The sequence below is a fragment of the Ornithodoros turicata genome, chromosome 5, assembly GCF_037126465.1.
Source record: "Ornithodoros turicata isolate Travis chromosome 5, ASM3712646v1, whole genome shotgun sequence".
NCBI lineage: Eukaryota > Metazoa > Arthropoda > Arachnida > Ixodida > Argasidae > Ornithodoros > Ornithodoros turicata.
The window spans coordinates 52,354,881-52,380,038 of record NC_088205.1 but is presented as its reverse complement, the minus strand read 5'-3'; the positions used below and the strand labels follow the sequence as shown (position 1 = coordinate 52,380,038).

The 25,158-nt window shown below is 45.4% G+C and overlaps 1 protein-coding gene and 1 long non-coding RNA gene across 5 annotated transcripts in view; one reads left to right on the top strand and one right to left on the bottom strand.

Annotated features, from left to right (window-relative positions):
• The window catches only part of LOC135394475 (phospholipid scramblase 2-like), a 184,745-nt gene that overhangs the window by 114,421 nt on the left and 45,166 nt on the right, over window positions 1–25,158 (top strand). For 2 of the 4 annotated variants that reach the window (XM_064625229.1, XM_064625226.1), the window contains 3 exons: window positions 4,572–4,745; window positions 6,475–6,623; window positions 7,429–7,835. In XM_064625229.1, coding sequence (XP_064481299.1) covers window positions 4,572–4,745; window positions 6,475–6,623; window positions 7,429–7,594 — 489 coding nt within the window. In that variant the 3' untranslated portion in view covers window positions 7,595–7,835. Of the gene's footprint in view, window positions 1–4,571; window positions 4,746–6,474; window positions 6,624–7,428; window positions 7,836–25,158 lie in introns of those variants that run through there. The other 2 variants (XM_064625230.1, XM_064625228.1) reach the window with 2 other exon arrangements.
• Window positions 5,848–6,976, bottom strand: LOC135394476 (uncharacterized). Its single transcript, XR_010422914.1, has 3 exons — window positions 6,933–6,976; window positions 6,547–6,679; window positions 5,848–5,912 (listed from the first exon to the last, which is right to left on the bottom strand). It is a non-coding gene; the product is annotated as an uncharacterized LOC135394476 (long non-coding RNA).

Here is a 25,158-nt window from a genome sequence, read left to right as displayed (position 1 = left end):
GCTATGGAAGCGACTGAGACACAGGCACGGGAGATGCGTCAGGAAGTGTCTGCAGCGACGGCTGACCACGAACAAGTATATGTGCACTGGAAGCAATCAAGAGCGTCAAAACAAAAAGGGAAACGGATTCCTGGGCCTGCTACACAAGGCAACAGGCAAGAATGTTATACATGTGGCAGATGGGCATACGCATAGTGATTGTCCTTTCAAGAATAGTCAGTGCCATAAATGTTCGAAACCTGTCCACTTAGCTAAATGTGTAAAACTAAGCTCCTTGCGAAATGAATGTCTGGACAACATGTAAAACTCGTAGACGGAGAGTTCCACGGTTCTATTGAGTTGCACACAGTATACCGTATTGGAACGACAGTTACGGCGTACAAGGTTCCTGTAAAGATAAATGGTAAACCTGTAGTGATGAAAATAGATACAGGATCGGCTGTGTCCATAATGTCAGTTGACGAGTTCTGCAGAATTTTTGGCAGTGTACGCCAGTGGCAAAAGTGTAAAATAGGATTGAGCACGTATAACGGAAATGTTGTTCCAGTACGGAGAGTAATTGATATCAAGCTCGAACACAGGCAAGCGACATACTCTTTGCAATTGGTGTTAGTCGATAGCTGTGATGGAGCTCGCATACCAGCATCGTTCGGCAGGGGTTGGTTAGAACAAGTAAGGATAGACTGGCAAATCATAGACTGGCAACCCGAGATAGACTGGCAACCAGAGAGGAGTAAGTTAGTTATGGCACCTAAGTTGACCAGAAACAAAAGAGAACAACCACGCCATTTTTGAGAGGGTGTAGGTCCGGAATGGTGTGTATATATACACCTGTAAAGGAGTAAGTTATGGTTAGGGTTCGTGGTTTTCGGCAGTTTCCGAAAAATGCCGGAAAACACCCCCCGAATGATTTTTTCAGATTCGGAATATTCCGAAAAAATCCGAATTTCTCGTATCTTGGCAGCTGCTACTCTTGGAACCGCAAAGGGAAATCCCCTTGGAATCTCCCGTTGTCAACTATTTCTCGAGCGTAGAATTATCTTCGGGCTGTGCCCTGACCTCAGCTCTGTTGTGCGGTCCGTGACCGCCTTTTGGTAGCACACGTACTTAGTGACACACCTACCTTTAGTGAATTTACTATTCAGAGCCTTTGTGGTCTGTTGTTGTCCGGTTAAAAAGAGATCACGAGTGTACGGAGCTCCCAAACGGTTTCAAAAGCCGATCGCTCATCCCCTGCCCTAGCCTTCTAGTTCATTTTTGTGTTCTTTGTATTCCTCTATCTACTCCCTTTCAGTTACGACTTGGAGTGACCCTTGTTTCCGTTCGTGAGGCACTTCAAGGCACGTCGATGCACTTCACTGTATGAGGACTTATTATTATTTGTTCTATGAGATGAATCTCGTATGGATGATATAAAGCGCGAGTTTTTCGAATATGCTGTATGCCCTGCCCCTCAGGTGGATATATCTCCTATTCAGTTTTGGACGGCCCGTTCCAGCACATGGCCTTTGTTATCGCAATGCGCGTTAAGCATACTGGCTATTCCTGTTTCTAGCGCGAATGTTGAGCGCGCGTTCTCTAAACTGCGTGTTATTAATCGCAAGGAGCGAGCCGCTATGACAGATGCGAACATGATGATGTACGCTTGCATCTATTACAACAAAAGGTAGTCTCCTTGTTTGCTGGTTTGGCACAGGAAATAAAAGACATTGTTAATGAAACCATGAATCGATTCACTTCTTTTCGGTTCGTTGTTACCTCGCGCGCAAAATAGGCTTTCCTTCATGCGAAATAAATAGATGCCCGTATTCGGGCATTTATTTTTTGGGCGGAATATAGATGCCGAAAAAATCCGATTTATAGTCCCCCATATAAATGCCGATAAACACCCCCCGAATTGGGTTGAAAATAAATGCCGAAAACCACAAACCCTAGTTATGGTATGTGGGAATTACACCTAAAATGGTGCTTTAAAATTAATGTTCTACGAGAACAAGGTATGCCTGGGAAGAAGGGACAATTGTTAGTGTGGTTAGCCCTGTGAGGTTTGTGGTGCACACGTACTTATTTGTGCATACTGACCACCTGCGATGCCGATCTGTGTCTCCCAAGATCTTCGCAGAGCATAATGCTCCAGTACTACTGGTCAGAGTCCATCTGCACAGCAGCGGCAGTGTGTAGCTGACATCCGCCGTCGTGATACTCCGCCTACTCCGCCTCGGACAAGTAGGCTGCAACCCGGAAAGGCTGCCACCGGGGACCCTCACTACTACAAGTTCTCCAAGGTCTGCCTTTAGTGAACAACTTGCAACTCAAGACGCCCGGAACGATCAACGCGGATTTCCGTCTACACCAGCTAAGACGACGCAATACGAAACACCAGACATCCGTAAAACTTCCAGGGTTCCCAAGACCTGCGGACCGCTCCAAAGCACTAGACTCCTGAAGTGCATATTATGCTTCAGTGCATATTAATGTATTTTCGATTCGTGTTTGTTTCCTGAAATTGTAAGAAGGAAGGACTGTCATAACGGAAAAAACGATATTGCATGATAACTGTTCCTTGAGGGCCCCCCCCCCCCCCCCCCCCTTCTCTCAAGTCTTGAGTTTATAAAATGCAGCGCACTTTACAATAAACGTTACTCTGTTGTCACCTGTCTCACTGTGTGCGCGTCGATTCTGACGCAGGGCCACAATTCAGTCTGCGATGTTTGCAACACTTTGTTTGCAAAGCGAGTTTGCAATGTTTTTGCTGCATTTCGCTGGCGCGTTTCGCTGAGCTGCCGACGGCTGATACAACGTTGAAGTCGCTGACGTTAGCATCCAGGCAACATCGATCGCCGGATGATATTCATGAAACCTTAGTGACATTCGGTGCTTCACTGGCTGCTTCAAAGGGACAACCATGCCGCCCCCTGTCATGCTGCCCGCCCGTTCTGCTTCAACACGCTCGGTGGTGGGATGGACCGTCGTCTCGAACGAAAGGCTCGTTTCCTGGTCTTCGAGATTAAAACGGTCGGGAGAGCCTTGCCCACTGTGTGGCACCGACTCCATGATTGTCCCACTTCCCTTCCAAGAACTGACTCTAACGAAACGCAATTCTCACGACCGCCCACCTCATTAACGGAGGAAGAGAAAAAATATTGTGCCCCCTATGCGAAGTACTGGAGCAACAGCGACCCACACATACGCGTGGAGCCCTCCACCGCTCATGAAGTCAAGTTGCCCGTTCAGCAATTTACGTGACCGCAGCCCTGCCATCATTGATCCGACTGCGCCCCAACCAACTTCATGGCCTTCACCACGTGTAAACAAGACTTTATTCTCGATATATGTTGGACAGATTCTGAACATTCAGACGACCACTCGATTTGACAGTGAGGGAACGTGCTCTTGCCGATTAGCTGCTCTGGATTTGATTTTCTCGACTATATGGTAAATAATCCGTGTTTTGTGCGGTGCTGTCCCTTCGTCGGATGGACCGGATCAAGGCTCGGTTGTGGGAAATCGCTTCTGTCCAGGTATAGAGGCAAACAACAACTTTATTTTCGACCTTGGAGAGTGGGGAGTTTCATCGCCAGAGACGAGACTCTACCCCATTGCTGGATGGAATGGGGGGAATAAAATAACGAGCCCCTTCACAATAACGATCGAAGTCCGATGGTGTCCTGAAATGTCAGAAGAGCTTTGAGCGCAGAGCGTTGCTGGTATAGAGGCTGAGGTATAGAGGCTTTAAACAGGATGCTGGTACAAACACAATTTACAGTAAATACAATAGCTTATTTTAGCCCCCTGATGGAAAACAATGTCCTCAATCACTCGTGCCGGATATACGCAGTTGCTAATGTACAGCTCTCCGCAACTTTAATTTTAAGTTCCGAACGGAGGAGTGGCAGCAGAGACTCCCCCGTGGGATTCAGCTGAACTATTGGTAGAGCCCGTCTCGGACTGTTCCACTAGCGGTGTAGAGGTGTTCACTGTTACTCAAACACATCGACGGTTGCCGTTTGTTCTTGAACGTGCTGTGAGGTAATGCGTGATGCACTTCTGTCCATCCCCGTTTATTTCGTTTCAAATTGATACAGTATCACAGAAGTTGTATTTGGGTGTACGAGGTCGCTCGTAACTGCCAACGCGGCCACGCCTCGGATATCCCCCGATATTAGCGATATCACATAGCATGCATCTCATACGAACACAAAGCAATCCCGATCTTGATAACAGTACCTTCACAACGCAACGCCCGCGCTCGAAACGTTTGAGTGACAACAGACACCCCAACACCGCGAGTAGAACAGCCGGAACGCGCTCTCTTCCCACTGAATCCCACTGGGGGTGTCTCTGCTCCCGCTTCGCCGGTCCAAATCGCGTTCTGGTTAAGGTTGTGGAGATCTGCACTTTCAGCATGAACGGAATTGCGTAGTCTTATGACACGACTTATGCCTCGGTATAATGGCACTTGTTCAAGTCCTAGTGTGCATGGCAAAGTGTGACAACCCTAGTGCGAGCCAACATGCATAGAGTACAACAGCCTTACCCTTCCATTCTTTCTCTCGTTTTTATCCTTCCAGGAGATGATTGTGGAAGCACCGGAAGGTCAAGTAGTTGGCTACGTACAGGAGGACTGCAGCGCCGTTGGCGCTGTCTTTAGTATCTTGGATGCAAATGGAGTCCCCGTATTCAAAGTGCAGGGCCTCTGTACCTGCTGCATTTCCCCCTGCTGCCCAGAAGGATCATACTTCGTGGTACTACCCTTTGCACTACGTACAAATGTGTGTGTGTGTGTTTTGGTGCATATCTCAAAAATATGAGAGATAATCACAAACGCGGAGCTAGGCCCATCTGTCCCGTAAACTCGCAACTCGTAAAGCTGGACTCGAATCTGGAAAACCTGTCTTCGTGGGCTTCCCGTTGTTGTTCCGTCGGTGCGTTGTACCTTTGTGCCGTCGCGCCGAGCCATGTCGAAGCGTCCAAGCGTGCGCAGAAAGGGTCCAAAGAAACAAGCCATTTAAACACCCCCACGTCGGGCCATCCTTCTCTCGCGCTTTGCTATATCGCGTTTTGAAACAAATGTCAGTAAAACATACCGCATGTGCTTAAAGGCCTGTTCCCACATACAGCGTTTCGCTGTATTGCGCTAGATCATTGCACTTGAAACCTAGCGCTGTTTACTCGCTTGCCGTTCTCACACACACTGTTAGCGAAAAAATTGCGTGTTAACGCATTAAAAGGAGTAAACGGGCTGTCCCATAGTGAACCCATTCAAAGGAGTTCTTCTTACTCATTTCTGAAATGAATGTATCAGTACTCCATCTGGAATTATGTAAATATACCACAGCTCAAGTGTGCATGGTGGTAAGTGGAACCACATCATAAGGAGTAAATATAGATCGCAGGAGGAGTGTATGGCCTCCCGACTAAGGATCTGTTGTCATTCTAGTGGTAGTAGGTTGTACCTTACATGGTACCTTCGAGGAAGCCAAATGGCGTCACATTATACTTTTTTCTTCTTTATATGGTTGTTGTATAGTACTTGTTCCCTGATATCGTTAAAACTCCGCTGATACCGCACACACCTCAGTGCACAGAACTACCGCATGGAGTGTTGGGAACACAGCGATATAACATGCACACATTTTATTGATGCTATTTGGATTACATTGCCTGTTCGCATACATTGAAAAATATTTGATAATGTCCAGTAGCTTCCAGTGGTTTAATCCGACAAACGCATGCTCAAGGAATGTAAGGGACCTGTGAAAGCCGCTGGGATACTCAATATGGAACACCCAAAAAGCAGCAAATATGCTGCAGGTTCCACTGAGCATCGACGCTGTGCACAACTCTTGCCCGTTCACGCCCACTCTTACGGTGTCTCCTAGAACGATGCATGGGGTAACAGCCGGGGCAACCTGAAAGCAGAACACATTTGTAGTCTCAAAACATGAGATTCCTGGAAACAGACGGCACAGCAAGAGACTGGGCACGAAGCAAGAACAACAAGTCTAATATGCCGAGTACGCTTGCAGAGTCCGCAGCAGATTTTTGTATTGCCTATGTCTAATTGATATATTTGTTTATTAACCTCGCGCTGCAACGAAGACACAGCAAATTATTAAAGGACCGTTATTTATACCTGGCTATGAGTTCGATGAACAGTGTTCTGCATTAACCATCTTTGCATGGAGGGCTACGATGGCTAAGTGCCCAGTCAACTCATCACCAAGATCTATTGCCAAGGGCTTCCATGACAGCCGACTGGCAGCCAACGGTTATTATCTAAATCACCCTGTCCTATAGCAACTACTTCCTCCAGTATCGATCATCCGTTTAGGTTGATCTAAACCGCATGCAAGACGGGAATCAACTTCTCTGGCTCTGTAGGCCTTTATCGCCTTTATAGAAACGCACTTATTGCATTTATTGCACTTATTTAAACGCGTGCAGATGATGCTTCGAAGTTTCTCTTTGCAGAGGCCCGCAACGATTTCCATTACACCCGGTACTGAGTTTCCTAAAAAAATAGCGTTCAGTGATAATACTAACCCACCAATGCAGTACCAGAAGATCTTTCGGGCAACATTACCACCACTCTTGCTTCACCATGTTCAAGGATTATGCTGGTGAGGTTCATAAAACTCTTTTCAAATCGGTGTATTTGCTTTAACTCGAGAAGTAACTGCAAAAAAAGTGCATCATAAATATGATCAGAACTGAGACATGCTGCAGAGTAATTTTAAGAAGTGCATGCAATTTCAGGAAAAAAGTAACTTATAGAAAGCGGACTGAAATTGTGTGAAGGACAATTACGAACTATATTACGATAAACACGTTAGTCACCTGCAGGCGAGCTGGTGTAAGGGACAATTAACAATTCCACCCTGGAGTCAGTAACTTCATACAAATACCTTCGGGTTCAAATAGTTGCTCACCTTTCATGGAAATCCCACATTTCGCTCATATGCAGTTCTGCCAACTCCTCACTTGGTTTCATTCGTCGCACTTTCTATATGGCCCCCTCAAACGTTAAAGTACACCTGTACGAATCCCTCGTGCATCCCAAACTCGAGTATACGCTGCTTCGGTTTGGGACCACCGGAAGCAATAGCCTTACTAATATGCTTGAATCAATTCAAAGTCGCGCAGCTCGCTTTATCATGGGAAACTATATACAACCGTACAGCAAGTGTTTCTCTTATGAAGCAGTATCTACAACTATCCCAACTAGCCTGTCGTCGTAAAGTTGCTCGCTTATCACTTTTTCATAAAATATTCTATCATGACGATCCCATCCTGTCCTCTTGCATGTCATCGCCCACGTATATCTCCAACCGCTTGGATCACTTTTGAAAAGTTAAAATCCATCACGCCAATACTAATTCTTTCTCCGACTCTTCTTTTCATTCGCACTGCACGTGATTGGAACAGGTTACCGTGTGACATGTCTACCATACAGGATCTGCCCTCTTTTAGGGATTCCACTACAGAGATATTTTCTACAAAAGAAGTGATAAACCCATTTTCGGACCCATGCCCTCCCGTTTTCCCGTTATTATGTGCTATGTCTTATCATGTGTTATATATTATGTGTTAATTGTTGCTACTACCGTATTATTCATTTTTGGAGCATCAGACTGTGGCTCCTTTGCAATGTTTAATAATTTTCCACCAGTGTGCACTTGCATGTTACTGTCTGTGACCCTGCCCTGTATGTTCATTCTATATTATTTGAGTGCCCAGTGCGCCTTTTTGTAACTGTTTGTATGTTTGTTCCATTTATGTATCAAGACCCTCCCCTCTTTTGTTCCCTTATGGCCTAGAGGGTATTGGAAATACTTAAATAAATTCGGTGTATTACGTGCGTATCTCATATGCATTTGCCAAACAAATAAGCAGTGAATATTTTCGCAGTACATCACTTGCTTGTGTGCTGTCGTTCGGTCGTCACTTTACTATCACGAAACTCGACGGACTCGCATGGAATGGCGGGTGGTTTCGTGTTTGCCATTTCCGGTTTCCGTTTGTTCGCTGAGCAGCAAGAAGATGACGGGTTACTGTGTGCATTCATCTTTGGATTACTGTTGCCTTCGGAAATACACTCCTGTACATTCGTTATGATGGGTAACGATTTATTGATTTCTCTCGCAAAGCATACAAAGGCCACCTCAACACGTCATAGGCGGTCTGTGTCGGTGGAAAGCAGACGGTTGGCGGTATCGCAGGTAATCTCATAGATAAGATATGATTCACGTTTGATATGACAGCGTTTACATTGTGATTCCGATAGCGCTACCCAATTCTGCACGTATCCCGATGATTCGTACATACTCAATCTACCCAAGCAGCACAATGTACTGAAAGTCGAGTGCAATAGGGGTGGACGGTATGTGTCTTATCAATGTTCTTTAGTTTCATCAGTCTGTTCAAGGCCTTCCACCTACCCGTCCACCCCTATTGCACTCGACTTTCAGTACATTTTGCTGCTTGGGTAGTTACACGGCTTGCTTCTTTTCCTACGCTGGACATCATTCCCTCCATCCGCTCGTTTCCCCGTTTGTTACCCCACGTGACTACGCAGGGTTGGTAACAAACGGAGCACCTCAGCTGTAGTTTGGGGGCAGAAAGTCGTCCACTAACACTGTCCATGACCGACGGATGGCTGCGCCCGGGCGGTCACGCTTGGGGATAGGAGAATCCCATTGGCGGCGCGCTAAGTACGTTCTCTAGGGTCTTCCTACTCTATGCTCTGCAGCGAGCGCGAGTTGCTATCGCGGGAAGGGACTCTCGTCGCTGTTGTAGAAATAACGGGGCGCAAAGATAAATTGGGACGACAACCCACTGCAGTGGCCTATTCTTATCTTTTATCTTCTTATTCTTATCTTATCTTATGTTTTAGGTATCTTTCTTATCTCTTTTATTTATTCCACAAAAACAGAAGAAAAGAGCGTGTGCCCTTGAGCACAAACAAAAAGAGAAAGGGGGACACGATACTCTTTGAATGCTTTGTCGGCCCTCCTTTCGCAGCAATAACGGAGGCCGTGGCCACAGGCAGGGATGCGTGCAGCCGACGGACAATGCTCACTTCTTCACGTAGGAAGGACCACTCTGCTTCTATAAATTGGCAATGTGCATCTTTGCTCCATATAGCGTCCGTCCATTGCTGATTCTATTCTTAAGGTTCCCCAGACGTTTTCGATAATGTGTAAGTCCGGGCTCTGCTCAGGCCATGTCAGCCGCATTACGCAGAGGTCATCGAGAAGGCGCTGCTCCCCAATGATCTGGACGGGCCGTTCCCGGATGGGTGCTACCATTTCCAGCACGATGGCAGCTCCGTCCATCGAAGGAAAACTGTCCAGCACCTTCTGGACGACTGTGGTGTAATGCAGCTGACATAGTCTCCGCAGAGCCCGGACACACAATTCAACAAGAACAACAAAATTAGAATAAGTACAGCTCATTACACATGTATTTAAAAGAATTTAGGTTATCGAGAAAAAAAATTAGCTGGAAACGAGTACCAATCATTAATACATGTTAATAAGGGAGAATGTTTAAAATATTCACTATAACTTAAAGGAACATACCACCGGTTAGAGTGATGAGAGCGTTGAGAGACGTATCACGGTGCACGTAGGTATCGACTCTGTTGTGAATAAAGTTTGTGCATTAATTGCAGCCACTGTGCATTAATTGCTTCTAACAAGGGAATACCACTGTCTATTTTGAATTTTGTTACGCCAGAATCCCTATCACATTTATTGAAAACAAAGCGCACTGCCTTGGTTTGAACGGATTCTAATTTCTGAACGGCAGACCTTTGACAGGGGTTCCATATGACTGAAGCATATTCAAATTTTGTGCGGATGAATGTACAAAGGCATGTAATTTCAGTCCTAGGGATGCTAAAAGAAGCGTACGACGAAAAAAGCCTAGGGTTTGTAGAGGAAAGCTGCATACCATTTGTATATAATTTCTGCAGGAAAGGTTATTAGTTATATGCATACGGAGATATTTATAGCAAGTGACTTCTTCCACAACGGTCCCCTGAAGGACGTAATCAAAGCTGACGTTAGATGGTAAACCTGGGTAACCTGGGCAACAATATCCGGAAGACCAGCTGCTGGGATGCAAGAGGGAATCCTACATATAGTAGAGTTCAATGATCTGCTTCACTCTGTGGCTGCAGACGCTTTCTAACAGCTGACACTACAAATGTGCTGGATAAACGTGCCTTCATCCCACAAAACTCGAAGCAGTAAGTGCCTTATTCACACTTGTATAGCTATCCTTGAGTTGTGGGGACGGGAGGTAACTGTGAGGGGGATGATCTTGGGCAGTGCTGCCGAGTAGCCTTTGTTTGTCAAGGTAAAATACATCTTTTGATGTTTGATTGACTTGCTTTGTGTTCCCCTCGGTTGAATAATTCATGAATAGGTGGCACCATCAAAGAACTTTTTTGGAAAGATCCTAGAGACATTTGCTAAGAAATGAGCAGCTCATTTGCATCGCTCACTAATTAAATAAGCATTATAAAGTATTAATTTTATTTTGGACGCTTTTGGTACCTGTTTTGTGCATAAAGACCTGCCGTGAAAAACGTGTCCACAATTAATGGTTTTTGCGAAATTCATTGCTTTCTGCTTACATATATTTGTACAAGGCAGTGAACCAATGTGATCTTTGTCAGCTATCTGGCTGTCAATTACGTGTTTCGTTGCCTCGGGTGTTACGTGAAGGAGTGCTGTAGGATTTAGAGCAGCCATGGGTGACGTTTTCACGTTTCCAAATACTAAACACAACCAAAATGATTCGACATAACGTGAAAGCGATTGTGTGTCTATGTGCTGACTGCGCTGACTGGCACCCAGCCATTTTCACTGTATGTGGAATCGTTTTGGTTGCATTTAATGCTTAGCTGTTTATCATTTTCGAGGTAAAACCACAGTGTATACGCTTCGTGCAAAGCGTCCGCCGCGCCACGCGCGGCAGCCATAAGAACTTTTTGTTTGAGTCCGCTTGGTTCTCGAGGGCTATTCGTACGCTTTCAGTATTCACCTTGCTTCGGTGACGCCGGGCCTGAATTGATAGCTGGTAAAAGACAGCTGATAGCAGGACAGTAGAACCTGTTGCCCTCTCATTCGGTGATTCATTGGCTTTTCAACTCCGTTTCTGCAGAAGATACGGTTTATCGACGTTCAAAGTATGACAGAACAACTGTAAAACCTGTCTGACCAATGACATGAAAACACCAGCTTGAATTGGGAATTGTAACATTAGGTTGAGTTGGGAACTACATCCAAGGACCCCCCGTACAGCGAATGTGAGGAGGGAACCAGGCTAGTGAGATCAGTGCAAAGCGTTTATGTGTGTTTTATTTTATTGGTACGAATACAGAAGGTAATGTGCCTCTTTACTTACTCCTCTGTAATCCGTCCTGTTATAAAAGAACGCAGGTACCATTTTTCGGACATATCTGTACGAAATCGCATTATCTGTACTCCACAAAAAAAGAAAAAGATAAAGAGAAGAGACAGGAACATAAGGAACAGTTGCAATGCGCTCAATACAACCGGTACAGCAAGTGCAATCGCTTTCCCGCCAAATCCACACGAAGTGGACAGGAGAAGAAGATGGGTGTAGGCCGTCAAACGTACGTGTCACAAAATAAGCTACCCCGTGAATTCTATCTGTCTTTTTTAGACCAATGATACTCATTGATTGCCGTAATCAGACCGTATATCGTTCGTGATGTGCGTTCTCAATTCAGAAATGAACTTCCAACTAGCTTGGATCTTGTCGCTTTGTCCCACTCAGGTAATGAGACTTTTGCATCCTTTTGGTGTGCGTGCAACCTTTGCAAAGTTACTGTAAAAGGTATAAAAGAAAACACACACAAGTGCGGTGCGCAGGAAGAAGAGCTAAAAAAATTTTAATAACTCTGACAAACCTTTTTCTGCATATCGTCTTATGCCTTTTTGGCCGCTGGGACAGAAATTAGTCGTTCGCACTTTCAAGCTATTGAAACCGGCAAAATTGCACAGCCGATTCACACATTTTTGATTTGCATGACGCCCGTCACATACACTTTTGACTGGTTCCGATATCGGACGACACACACAAAAAGTTCGCTTTCCCACCGCTACGTGGCCACGCAAAGCGCCACCTTTAGTCTGTGCACGAGGCGTACACCACGTCAAACAGAAGTAACAGCTTGTGTATAAACAACTACCTGTTGCTGTTCCCCCTCTCCCGGTGTATGATCCAGGCGAATGAACACTCAATTGACAGCCGGATGCCTGACACGCGGAGCACATCGGTGCAGTGCTCCACAACAGCTCCTGCTACAGCAGCACAACTGCTCCTTCAAACAACGATTCCAGCAGGGCAAAATTTAAAAGTTGGGTCGTTCCGTGCCAAACGTCCTAGACATATCGCTCAACCATCCCCGATTTCTTTCGGGTATATTGTAATCTTTATGAAAAAGTTTTTTTTTCCTGCACTACCTGTTTGCAAATTATCCAGCTGGGAGATTGCACCCGGTAATTGCACCCGGTAGGTGCCTTGACAGCCTGATCACAGATCACAGTGACAGGGAACTCACAGCAAACAAGACTCTCACGCATAAATCAAAGTGACACTGCATTGGCATTGGAGTAGTGTTAGAGGGCATCAAATTACTACATCAGCTTGTTAACATAGGTCAAGGTGCACTGCTGTGAACACAGTAAACAGCGCAAGAGCCAGCCGGCCGGTGTGGTGTAGTAAGCTGGCATAGCTCATGAAAAGATACACAAGGACTTAAACGAAGGTTTCGACAAATTAACTACTGAAACACCCATTGCTTCAAATACTGCCTGTCACTGGTCAAAAGACTGAACTTCAAGCGCCTTGAACAAAACATACATGTGAAAGCCGTGCTACGTGAAGTGTCTGGAGCAAGATACTTGACAATTCGCTCCTAATATACACATTCCTGGAGCAATGATGTTGAATACATAGCGAGGCTAGCAAGTCATTCCAGTCATCACTTCCAGGGATTTGAAAGAAATTCATTTTAGTACTAACATTCGTTTTGAAACATGTACATACATTTTTCTTATCTTTTAGAGCAAAATCTAAGAAGGTGGAGCTACAACTCTGTCTGGCTTAGACTGGAATGGTTATGTGCAATATGACTAGCTGCTTCATGCTCTCTAAGACTGACTTCTTGTTCTGCAGATTTGTCTGGGTAACAGCGTCCATGAGACGGGGAACCAGGGGTGCAAGAGGGAATGCTTATCCTACAATTACCGCACTTTTTCGAGGATCCACAGCACTTTGTGGCCCCAGCACCAGTGGTGCTTCCTGCCAACACTTTCAAGCAAGTGACACTACAAATGGGCAGATTAGCATTTCTTTAACCACGAAAGCTAATCACATTTTTGCACAATATTTGTGCTTCATTGTAACCAATAGATCTGAAGGGTTCACCCCTGTGTCTAGCTTTGCATACTTTGTGTACAGATGTTTGTCGAAATAAATTCCTTACAAAATGCGTGCTCTCAGACTGAAGTACTCACAAGGGTTATACACACAATTCACGATTTGTATTAATATGCACGGGGGGGGGGGTTGATTGATTGATTGGGGTTTTTTGGCGCAAAAGCGACGAAGGCTATAGAGCGCCAAAAACGGTGGGTATATGAATCAATATGAGAGTAAAAATTAAAAGTAAAATGATAACATTAAGAACAGAAACACGGTGTATCGTGCAAAATGAATTACTAAGAAGTAAAAATTTTACAACTTGCCAGCCAAGCCAATATCCTGTAGGAAGTTAAAAACAGTCTCGAACTCAACTAGCGGTTCATCGCACAGTAAGAGGGCTGGGTGAAGAGGTATGAAATGCTTGTAAAACGTGCTGAAATAATGCTGACGTTGACTTTGAAAGAGAGGACATGAGATGAGGACATGGAGAATGGACAGCTGCTCAGCACAGTGTGCGCATTGAGGAGGTTCCTCTCCTCGGATTAAAAACCCATGTGTGACATAAGTGTGCCCTATTCTGAGCCTGCATCGCAGGGTCTCCTGCATTCTGTTTTTCAGAGGATACCCCTGCCTTTCCATGTTCCTTTTGATAAGGTGGAGCTTATTATTCTCCTGTGTATTCCAAAACTCCTGCCACTCGGAGTTTATACATTTTCGCAGGACCCGAGTCAGATCCTGCATGGGAATATCAAACGGTGTGACGTCTATGTCCATGGCTTTGGCTGCTGCGCTGTCGGCATATTCGTTTCCTGGTATCCCGACATGGCTGGGTACCCAGCAGAATATCAACCTGTATTTTTTGTTTGTGATTTGTGATGCAAGATACCGTGCCCTGCAGACAAGGAAGCTTTTTGTTTTAAGTGGGCTGCATATCGCCTGCAAAGCACCAAGGGAGTCTGTGTAGATGACTGATGAGACGATGTTGTGCTGCAAAATGTAATTCAGTGTGACAATAATTCCGTATACCTCAGCACTAAAAATGGACATGTACTGGTTCAAACGGATTGCCCTGGTGCACCTCTCAGTCACCATGGAACATGATACGCCTGTGTTGGTTCTGGATCCGTCTGTATAGAATCCAATGTGCTCTCCCAAACTTTCTCTCAGATGTTCAAACTCCTGTTGCAGAACTACCATGTTGGTATCATTTTTCTTGTACCGTGCTAAGGAACTATTAGACCTTGGGGGTGGTGTCCATGGAGGTATAAGTCCAGTGGTTTCTGATACCTGACAGTTGAAACCAAAAAAGTGGTACTGTTCAACCAGTTGTGAGATACGCATAGAAAGAGGAGGAACAACTGAAGGCTTGTTCAAGAACAGCTGTTTAAAACGTGTGCCCCCACCACTCGAACGAGCAGCGTGCTGTGGGTAACTTCTCACCCTGAGTGCATAAAGGATAGAGAGATAGGCTCGTCGTCTTTTCAATGACCACTCACTGCTTTCAACATATAAGCTTTCCACTGGCGAGGTGCGGAAAGCACCAAGCACCAACCGTAGTCCGTGGTGATGTACAGGGTCTATGCGTTTTAAGACAGAAAAGCGTGCTGACCCATAAACAATACACCCGTAATCCAGTCTAGACCGGACCACAGCGGTGTACACTCGGTGTAAAGTCTCTTGATCTGCTCCCCAAGATCTGTGAGCCAAAACTTTCAGCAAATTTAATGATTTGGTGCATTTTACCTTAATGTTATTGATGTGGGATTGGAACGTGAGCTTCTTGTCAAAGGTAAGCCCCAAAAATTTGTGTTCCGATTGTACAATAAGAGGTTGACCATTTATATTCAAAGAGGGTTCCGGAAACAGCCCTCTTACCCGTGAAAAAGGCACACAAACCGTTTTGTCTGGTGAAAATTTAAAACCATTCTCAACCGACCATTTAGTCTATTAATTGCAAGCTGCAGCTGTCTCTCGCACATGGCAAGATTGGACGATGCATATGATATTTGCACATCGTCCACATAAATTGAATATGTGACCGACGGGGGTAATGATTGTGTAACAGAATTCATCTTAAGAATGAACAGGGTAACACTCAGTACAGATCCCTGAGGAACACCATTTTCCTGTATGAAAGGACGCGAGAAAGTATTTCCCAGTCGCACTCTAAACATTCTTCCCCGAAGGAAATCTAGAATACATTTGAAAAGCCGACCACGTATTCCGCAAGAGTGAAGGTCTCGTAAAATGCCGTACCGCCATGCCGTGTCATAGGCCTTCTCAAGGTCGAAGAATACAGACACACAGTGTTGTCTTCGTACGAAGGCTTCACGGATGGTGGTCTCTAAGCGGACAAGATGATCAGTTGTGAAACACCCCCCTCGGAATCCACATTGATATCTATCAAGGTACTTATTTTCTTCCAAATAATACACAAGGCGGTTATTAACCATCCGTTCAAATGTCTTGCCTAAACAGCTTGTGAGTGCTACAGGCCTGTAGCTTGACGGATTGGAAGCATCTTTGCCCGGCTTTAGAAATGGAATAATGGTTGCCATCTTCCAACTGGAAGGCAGATGTCCCTCCTGCCAAACTTTATTGAAGAAATGGAGCAGAGTTTCCTGAGTGTTTCTAGACAAATGTTGAAGCATAGAATATGTGATGCGGTCAGGCCCAGGTGCCGTCACTTTTGTTGTTGCCAAAGCCCTTGATAGTTCTATCATGGTGAAAGGCATATTATAAGATAACCTATCGCCACCTCCACTTGGTATTACTGTTTTCTCTGCGTTTTCTTTTATGTGTGTGAATTCTCTACAGTAGTGTGACGAGCTTGATATGTTCTGAAAGTGTTCACCGAGGGCATCTGCCTGTTCCTTCATATTCTCACATACTCTTCCATTTACTTGCAAAAGTGGGATTGAGAAACCAACATATAGTCTCCCCTAACTTTCCTTACTCTGTCCCACACTATCTTAGATGAGGTGTTACTGTTGATAGATGACACAAAGTTCCTCCATGAGAGACGTTTAGCTTGTTTCACTGTCCATTTAGTTTTAGCCCGAGCCCTTTTGAATTGGGTTAAATTTGCTGGAGTTGGGTATCGCCGGAAAATGCCCCATGCTCGGTTTTGTTCTTTGCGCCTTTGTTTGCACTCTTCTGTCCACCAAGGTTTCGAACGCCTAGGGAGCTGGCCGGATGTTTGTGGAATGGCCTTGAGTGCAGCATTTATGATCGTGTTAGTAATAGAACTGATTGCCTCTTCCACAGTCATGCGGTCGAACGATGAAGTCACGAGATTCGCTTCTTCTTGAAAAGTATCCCAGTCAGCCTCACATAGTTTCCACCATGGTGGCCGTGTTAGGATGGAAGTTGTTGTGCCCCGGAATTTAATGATAATCGGGAAGTGGTCACTCCCCAAAGGATTTTGCTGAACTGTCCAGCTCAAACTCTGGAAGAGGGATGGGCTGCACAGAGAAATATCCAGTGCCGAAAAAGATTGTGTAGCTGTGTGTACGTATGTAGGTAGCCCAGTGTTGAGAAGACAAACAGGTCTTGATAGGAGAAATTGTTCCAGCATTTTTCCACGAGTATCAAGCTTCACGCTGCCCCATAAGGGATTGTGTGCATTCAGATCACCAAGGATAATGAAAGGTCGAGGAAGCTGGTCACATAGTACCTCCAACTCCCTCTGTTCTATTGCTACTGATGGGGGAAGGTACAAGGAACATACTGTAATGACATTACGAAAGCCCACTTGGTCGGCAACAGCCTCCAAGTTAGTGACGAGTGGAAGGTGTTTTGCAGGAATGGATGGTGGGAGGATCACAGCAACACCCCCTGATGCACGTGTGGCGTCTGTGCGGTCCTTCCTGAAGATGTTATGCCTGCGAAAAGGATTACAATTGTGTTCCTGCAGGTATGTTTCCTGTAAGCAAAAGCACGACGCCCCATGCTGTGTTATAAGACCGTTAATGTCCTCCAAGTTTGACAAAAGACCTCTACAATTCCATTGCAGAATGCTCATTGTCAGAAATAACAGAATGACGCTAGGGGCACTCCGTACCCTGGGTCGAATGTGTTCCAACCGAGTGATTGTGTTGTGTGTACTTATGGTTAAGGAGGAAGCACCCTTCGCGGGGTCTGTTTCTGTTGTTCGGCACCTTTGTTTCCCCTGCCTCTACCTTTTGTCCTCTCATGTTTCTCTTTTGCTTGAGAGAAAGTGCTTGGAAGACTCGATGACGACTTCTGCGATGCGCAGTCCTCGTCATCGACTTCCATAATCAGTGTGTTTGTTTGGGAGGGACCCTTGGTAACCCCATCCCAAACTGAAAGGGAGCCACCAGCCTCTGAAGAGGTTGTGGCTGCATCATGAGGGCTGGCTTTTAGGCCAACCGAAGCAACCAGAGAGGACACTTGTGTCTCTCTCTGTTCTGGTTGGGGAGTGTGGAGTGGAGGCCCAGGCGTCTGGGTCGCCACGGATATTCTGAGTGGTGCCACTCCCCTACGCACCACCTCAGAAAACATTCCTTTCTTTTGAAAGTCCAGCTGTGCTTTTGCTGCCTTGTATGTCAGTTTTTGTTCGGTCCTGATTCTAAGTATATCTTTTTCGTATTTCCAGCGTGGGCATGACCTCGAATATGCGGGGTGGCTGCCTTGACAATTGACACAGTGAAATTCTCTGCTACATGACTCCGGTGTGTGGTCATTACCGGCACACTTTGGGCACACTTGTTGTCCACGACACATCTGGGAGCTATGGCCGAAACGTTGGCATTTAAAGCATCGTCTGGGGTTCGGAATGAATGGTCGTACCTGACAATTAATGTATCCAGCTTTGATCTCGGATGGAAGTGTGTGTAATTGAAAAGAGAGTATTACGTGCTTTGTTTGGACTTCCTTACCATCCCTTCTCATCACAATGCGCTTTGCAGATACAACCCCTTGGTCCTTCAATCCTTCCTCAATCTCCGGTTCAGAACACGAAAGGAGTTCATCCTCGGAGATCACGCCTTTCACTATGTTTAAGGTGCGGTGTGTTGTGACCGTGACTTTGATGTCACCAACCTGTTTCACTGCTTGGAGTGCGGTACTTTGTTGTTTTGTGTTGACTTCAACCTGAAGATCCCCATTGTGTAGCTTTTTAGCGTTGTATGATTTGCCTAGGAGTTTCTCAAGTACTTTCGCAAGAGGTATGGATTCATTATCAGATTTCATCACAAGTACTTTGGGGAACCAGGGTTCTGGGTTGAAGCCTACGACATCAAGTCTAACTCTATCGGTGCGACCCCTTTTCAAGGGCCGATCATGATTTTTTGTGCTCGCTGAATCCATAAAGAGATGTGAGTAATTCAGTGCAGTAGGGTGCCGCCCACCACCGAGCCCAACCAGGGGAACGTGCGGTCTGCACGTTAACACTTCCCCTGCACTATACCCTAGTGCAGCTTCTGGAGAGTGAAAGACTGCCCAAGGTTGACCCTCGCCGCCAAAGAAGGTGAAAAGAGGAAAAGGAGAGAAGGAAGGAGACCAAGGAAGAGAAAGTAATGAAAAGGAAGATGGCGACTAGCTGAATAATCCTGGCCTGGTCTACCAGGACCACCCGACTGTGGGAAGCAGGGACCAAAGCGGTGTATTGCTTTCCCGGAGGGGCCCCGAAGGGTCCAAAACAACCTCCGGGTCCACTCAACCGCCAGGATGGGGGGGGGGGGGGGGGTTACGATAGACAAGCGTCTAAACTACGGATAAGGGTAGCAAAAGTGAGATATAACAAAGGTCTAATCCTAGACCTACTTCGGAAATGGAGGTATAAAACAGATCTAAGTCTAAACTTCAGTGCTAATGCATGCAGAGCAATGCATAAGAAACGCATAATTTCATTTTAACGGAAAACGCCGACACTTTTCAGTGGTTCACCACTGGATCGTGTGAGATCTATATACAAGGAATTATGCCCAAAAGGAATTATCCGTATATCTACAAAAGCTTTTGTTTCCCCGGCGTTTGAAATCTTACACATTGTACTCAATTGGAGAGAAGTAGAATTTGCGCTCCATCGTGATTTCACAGTCTTATGCATCAAAATATATCCACTTTAGGTAATTTTCCACTGCGGTTTCACAATTAGGGGGACCATGTTTGGAACCTAAAGTGAATGTCTTGGTTTTGCAGCGAGCCAATTTTGATCCCGAGGGCATCGAAGTGCGACTAAAATGTGAGGGCTTAGCCTATCGACACTTCCGCATGTGGGAAAGCCGATTCCACATTTGACCACGTCTAAATGGGAGGAGGAATGAAACTCGAAAGGGAGGGGAATTATCAGAGTTCAGCGCGCATTCTCCTCTGATAACCAGCACCAGCAAGACGGGTTTGATAAAAATACAAAATAAAGGTGTGCTTTCACGGCCAAAGAGGCTGAAGAACATTTCTGGTGACTTCTGCTTTAACAACAGAAAAGACAGGGACTGCGTTCCCCTGAGGTTGGCGTTGTGGGAAATCGAACGCCCTCCTCTTCTTAGGATCAGTTTAAACTCTTTCTGACTTTGTACTTACGGCGCTAAAAACATGTACAGAAATTATAATTCCTGTAGTGTACCGTTATTGCATTGCGATCTGCCCGCCGATGATTTCCTTTTCATCTTTACCTTATCTATGACCCTAAGGTTTTTGTATGTATACAGTGTATGCTTACTTTTATGTTTCACACTCTTTCTTAATTTTTGTCGCAGCACCACGGGGAAGCTTGGTTGCCACCAGTATGAAATTTGATGGGCTGTAAAATCGTATATTTTTTCTAACGACGTGATATACCTCTATTTAGGAGAAGCGAAGGCAAGGCAATTTTTTTTTCTTCATGCATACACTTGTCTCGGCGACAGCATGCTTAAACTGTGCATGGCCGAGCCGTTGCGCCTGCGCTGTGCGGGAGCGTTACCAAAATGTGTATGTCATCTGAGTAAGGCATATGCCCCTGCGTTCAACTCACTTAAATGCGTCGAATACAACTGGGACCTAGAGCATATAATCGTGTTGTGTCAATGTTTTCTTGACTTCAAGTCGATCATGGCGGCGTACTTGTGCAGAAGCTTAACACATTGCCAGAAGCGCGCTTTCTGATCCTTCCTTTAAGCAAATGCTCGCAGACATGCATCATTCTGTGCAGTTGCCTGCTTATTTTAGCTGCATGTTTTGCGCGTAAAAGAGTGCACCGTGGGCGACTTTTGCAAACACTTGCGGTGACGTTGTACTTCGCCTCCGACAAAGTACTGTCAATAGCTTAAGATAACGTGGGAGGTCACCGAAAGAAACCGTCCAAAATAAATCGTGCTGAAATAAATCGTGTTAAAATAAATCGTGCCGAAATAAATCGTTCTAAAATAAATCGTTCCAAAATAAATCGTGTTAACATAAATCGTTCTAATATAAATCGTGCCGAAATAAATCCCAGTAATACTCCAACGGTTTTCAAAATCCCGCTACCGGCGAGAAAACCACCGCCAGCTCTCCTGCCACGGGCGTGTTTCAAAACCCGAAAGGCAGTAGATCGTATCGTTTTATTTATTTATTTACCTTTTTTTTTTCGTGTACACCAGGGGTGTCGGACTCATTCGTGTCTGCGAGCCGCATTGAACCTTGGAGGAACTACGCGGGCCGCATACGACTGCTTTGGGGTAACCTGCTTCTGGTATATACAGATGTCCCGGAAAACGTGTCATGGAATTCTAATAAAAAAACTACGCCACCTAGAATCATGCGGTCAATGCCACTTGTTCTTACTTGGTTTTTGCCACCTCCTGATGTGCTTGTCATGTAACCTAAGTTTAATTATGTAAATTTTTGCGAAGTGAACTCGTAAATTTAGCAAGTATAGGTCACGTTTTTACCCCACCAACATGAAGAGCGTGCCGAATTCTGCCGTTTTTTGGTACACCCTGTAGATGATCGAATTCACTCTGAGATCACCAAGCCTACCGGTCCGTGTCTAGTAGCTTTGAAGGCACTAATATTAAAAATCGGCCTTGTATGCAGGGTTTGCTCAGAAGTTTGGTAGGAGTGTACTAGTAATACTAATCGAGTAAAAATCTCACGCTGAAACAGGTTTAGAGAGTCATTAGCCAAGTCGTCCAAAGCAACACAGAGGCAGACATGAAATATCGGAATTTTTATCATACGATCAGAGGCTGAAATAACTTTTCATAAGTTTCTCCGCAACGCAAAACGAAGAAATCGTTTGACTGGAGTCGTTTTGATCAGGTAAACGGAAAGATTCCCGACATCGCATTTGTGAGATTGCCTCACAATAGCTGTGTAAAAAAAAAAGAAAAGAAAAAACATGAACCGGTGCACCGTACCAAATCAGCGCTGTTTTAAGAAACGCTCCGATCAAACAGTTCGCCTAAGGTGAAGTAATTCCGTGCTTCCAGTGACTTGTACGCTTTCGCAATATCAACTATGAACCGGCTGGGCGAATATATTAGATAAGCTACAGTGTGATTGTGATCGGCGGCATGTTTGGTGGCTGGGCTGTCCAGTCGTCGATGTGTAGCGCAAAGAGATCGTCACGTTGTATACCGTTCATAAACAACTTGGTCTTGTATCGACACTTGTCTGATTCCTTCATAGCTCTAAATTATACTGGTATTGGGGAAGGAGACAGTCGAGAGCAGTGTAGAAGTGCAATACAGCCGATGTCGCACCTGCGGAAAGCATTCACACGGGTGCGTTATTTTATTTTCCCAACACCTCCTAGATAGAATCAGGCCTGCGCGCTTACGTCACCCCACGGAGGCAAGTTTTCTTCTCGTTCGCTCTTTCATCGACATCATAGCAGCATCCATAGCAGGCCTTCCTGTGTGACGCCGTGCCACATGGAAGCAGGCCTGACGCTACCTAGGAGGTGTTTTTTCCCACACCAACTCCGCGCATGCGCGTATGGCACCTCTTGTTTGAACGGACAGATCAGTTCTTTTCGTGTGCGTTTGTGTTGCTGTCGGGCGGTATTTTGAAACTTTACGGGCACTTTTTTTTAAACCGGAGAAAAAAGAAAAAAGAAACAGATCTGAGAGGAGGTACATAATCACAGGTAAGAGAATCGATGGCTCCCTTCCCCTCTACGACTACGCCATTTACAGTTTTGCTATAGCCCCTGCAGTTAAAAGGACACCAAATAATTTTAATTAACGAATTATGTAATTTACGAGGAAACACCCTTTCTAACATTACGCACTAAGTCTCGTTCAAGTGCAATGCATCATTTTTATAAAAATGTTTAAAATTTTAAATGAAACGCCCTTCAATAATAGTGAAAACAGAAAGTGTCGGAAGTATGATGGCATTGGGAATGGCATTCGTACCAGCGGTACTCCTCTAGAAAGAAATCTGGCATTTGAAGGCGTCGAAGCAGTTTCAGCCCCTAACAGCTTCCCATGTAGCCCATTGTCGGGGATAATTCACACAACACTGTGGTAGCGACCAATCAGAATGTTTCATTAGTTCCCTCCACCATCCACACAGTCTTCTCACTCGGATAGCTGCTTGGCTGACTTGTAGCTTCCATGACGGCCAGTCATGAGCCAAATAATGTGTCCGCCCCCCCCCCTCCTCCGGATCCCCGCAGCCGCGACTGGAAACGCAGCAGCATGAGCTTTATCATATTATACTAATACTAACGCATGCTAAAGAAATACAGTCGACCCCCGTTTATCCGGACTTCATTTATCCGGATCCCGCGGTATCCGGACAAAAGGCACGGGAACGGATTTTCCTCCATGTATTTTGTTCTCGTTTATCCGGACTTCAGCTTCCGGACTCGGACAAGAATTCCAGGGAACGAAAGTCGAAAATTCTTGTAATCCAGCTTCAGTTATCCGGACTACCGTGAGTAAGAGGACACGCTGACCCCGCTTCGTCACCCTTTTCGCTGTTTTGGGGTTATTCCCGTCGCACGTCAGGGACCTACATTCCTCCGTAGGGGAGACAACCGTGCACGATGACCCCCTTTTCTATTTGTGTGCGTTGGGTCACGTTGACCAGTCGAGTCATTTGGAAATATCTCGAGCAACTGTCCGGTTCTAGAGGGGGAAACTCCAACCCGAGGGCCTGCTGCTTACGGCCCGTCGAGCTGCGATCCCTGATGCAGAGACTCACTGCGACTGCCGTAGATGATGCTGCGGTTTCTGACTACGTTCACGTTGATAAGGATGATGACGCGTGTGCAGCTATGACTGATGACGGTGTGATTGCTGCTGTTGCCTCCGAGGATGCGCAGCAAGACGGTGCCGATGACGCCAGTGAGAAACAAGGCTCGGACATTGACACTTTGCGACCGCACTGACATTCTTCGAGCAGCGCAACATGCAGCGTGGCTCAACTCAATGCAATTAGCAAAAGTTTGCAGGAATCGAGTGCCTACAGTACTATGTAACAGCTGTCATTGACGAGATTTCTGTGTTTTAGTTAAACCTTGCTCTGTAGGACGTTTCTATTCGGTCGTTTCATTCATCCGGATGCCCCGGTATCCGGACGATTTCGCCGGGAACGGCACCGTCCGGATAAACGGGGGTCGACTGTATAACTGAAGAGAAAGAATTATTTCTTTCATCGATCGCATTGTCTTCAAAGCTTAATGTGTACACTGGTTGAAGAGAGGTAACCCAGACTGGATGATGCACTACATAAGTTTCTGTGGCATTTGACCGAAACCGCGCGACTTCTCTGTAGGGCATATGCAAAGCAGCATAACACCTGCAAGCAAGCATATATCACACAAATGTGTGCTGAGTTGTAACCGCATAAATTTCGACCAGAGATCCATGACATACAAATACATTATACTTGAATAAATATCACGGTGTTAAGATGATGCATTTTGTGAGCTCTTTTGTGCCAGCTTTCTGAAATTACAGAAGTTGTCTGCATAAGACAAATGGGAAAGCAGGCAATGTAAATATGTACTTGCAACATACTTGTGCCAAAGCACTTCTACACATGGAACTATGTACAACTGTGATAGCCTAAACTTACGAATCCACATGTGACATGGATATAAATATGTAACATAATTCGATGAGCAAACTATACCATCAGTGCATGGCTGTACCAGAACTACGTGAAATTTGCCCACGACCCTTCACAAGCACAACACAATTAAAACGTAGTTCACAGAGGAAAATAAACAACAGATTACATTGATCCCACGCAAACTTGCAGGCCTGTAATACGGGACGTATATGCAACAAACAAGAAAAAAAGCAGTTTTTCACGTTTTACATCATGTTGCCCAAACACTAAACCAAGCACTCCGCACCATTTTCCCAGAGCCTGGAAGCCTTTGCCAGCCAGGTGCTCCGTGCCCTCAATCCTTCGCCCTTGAGCCCTAATTCCCCGAACGTCTAAGGGTCTTTTTGTGCTTTGTATCTAACTGGCCGCTGTGTCCATTGATATGTTATGCTACGTCGTCTGTATGTCTGCCCGAAGTTGTCTAGCCACCTCCTTTGTAGTACATTTATTTGTATTCTTCTCAACCCTCGACCTCTACTCTTTTGCGACTTGGGTTTGATATATTCTTGACTATTTGTAGCAGATCCTCAAACCGGAAGAAGTACAGCTTACTGCACGAAAGTATCGTTTTTCGCAAATTAAACTGTTTAATGTTCTCAACCGTTTTCTTTTTACTTGTGAATCGTTATCGCCGGAAAC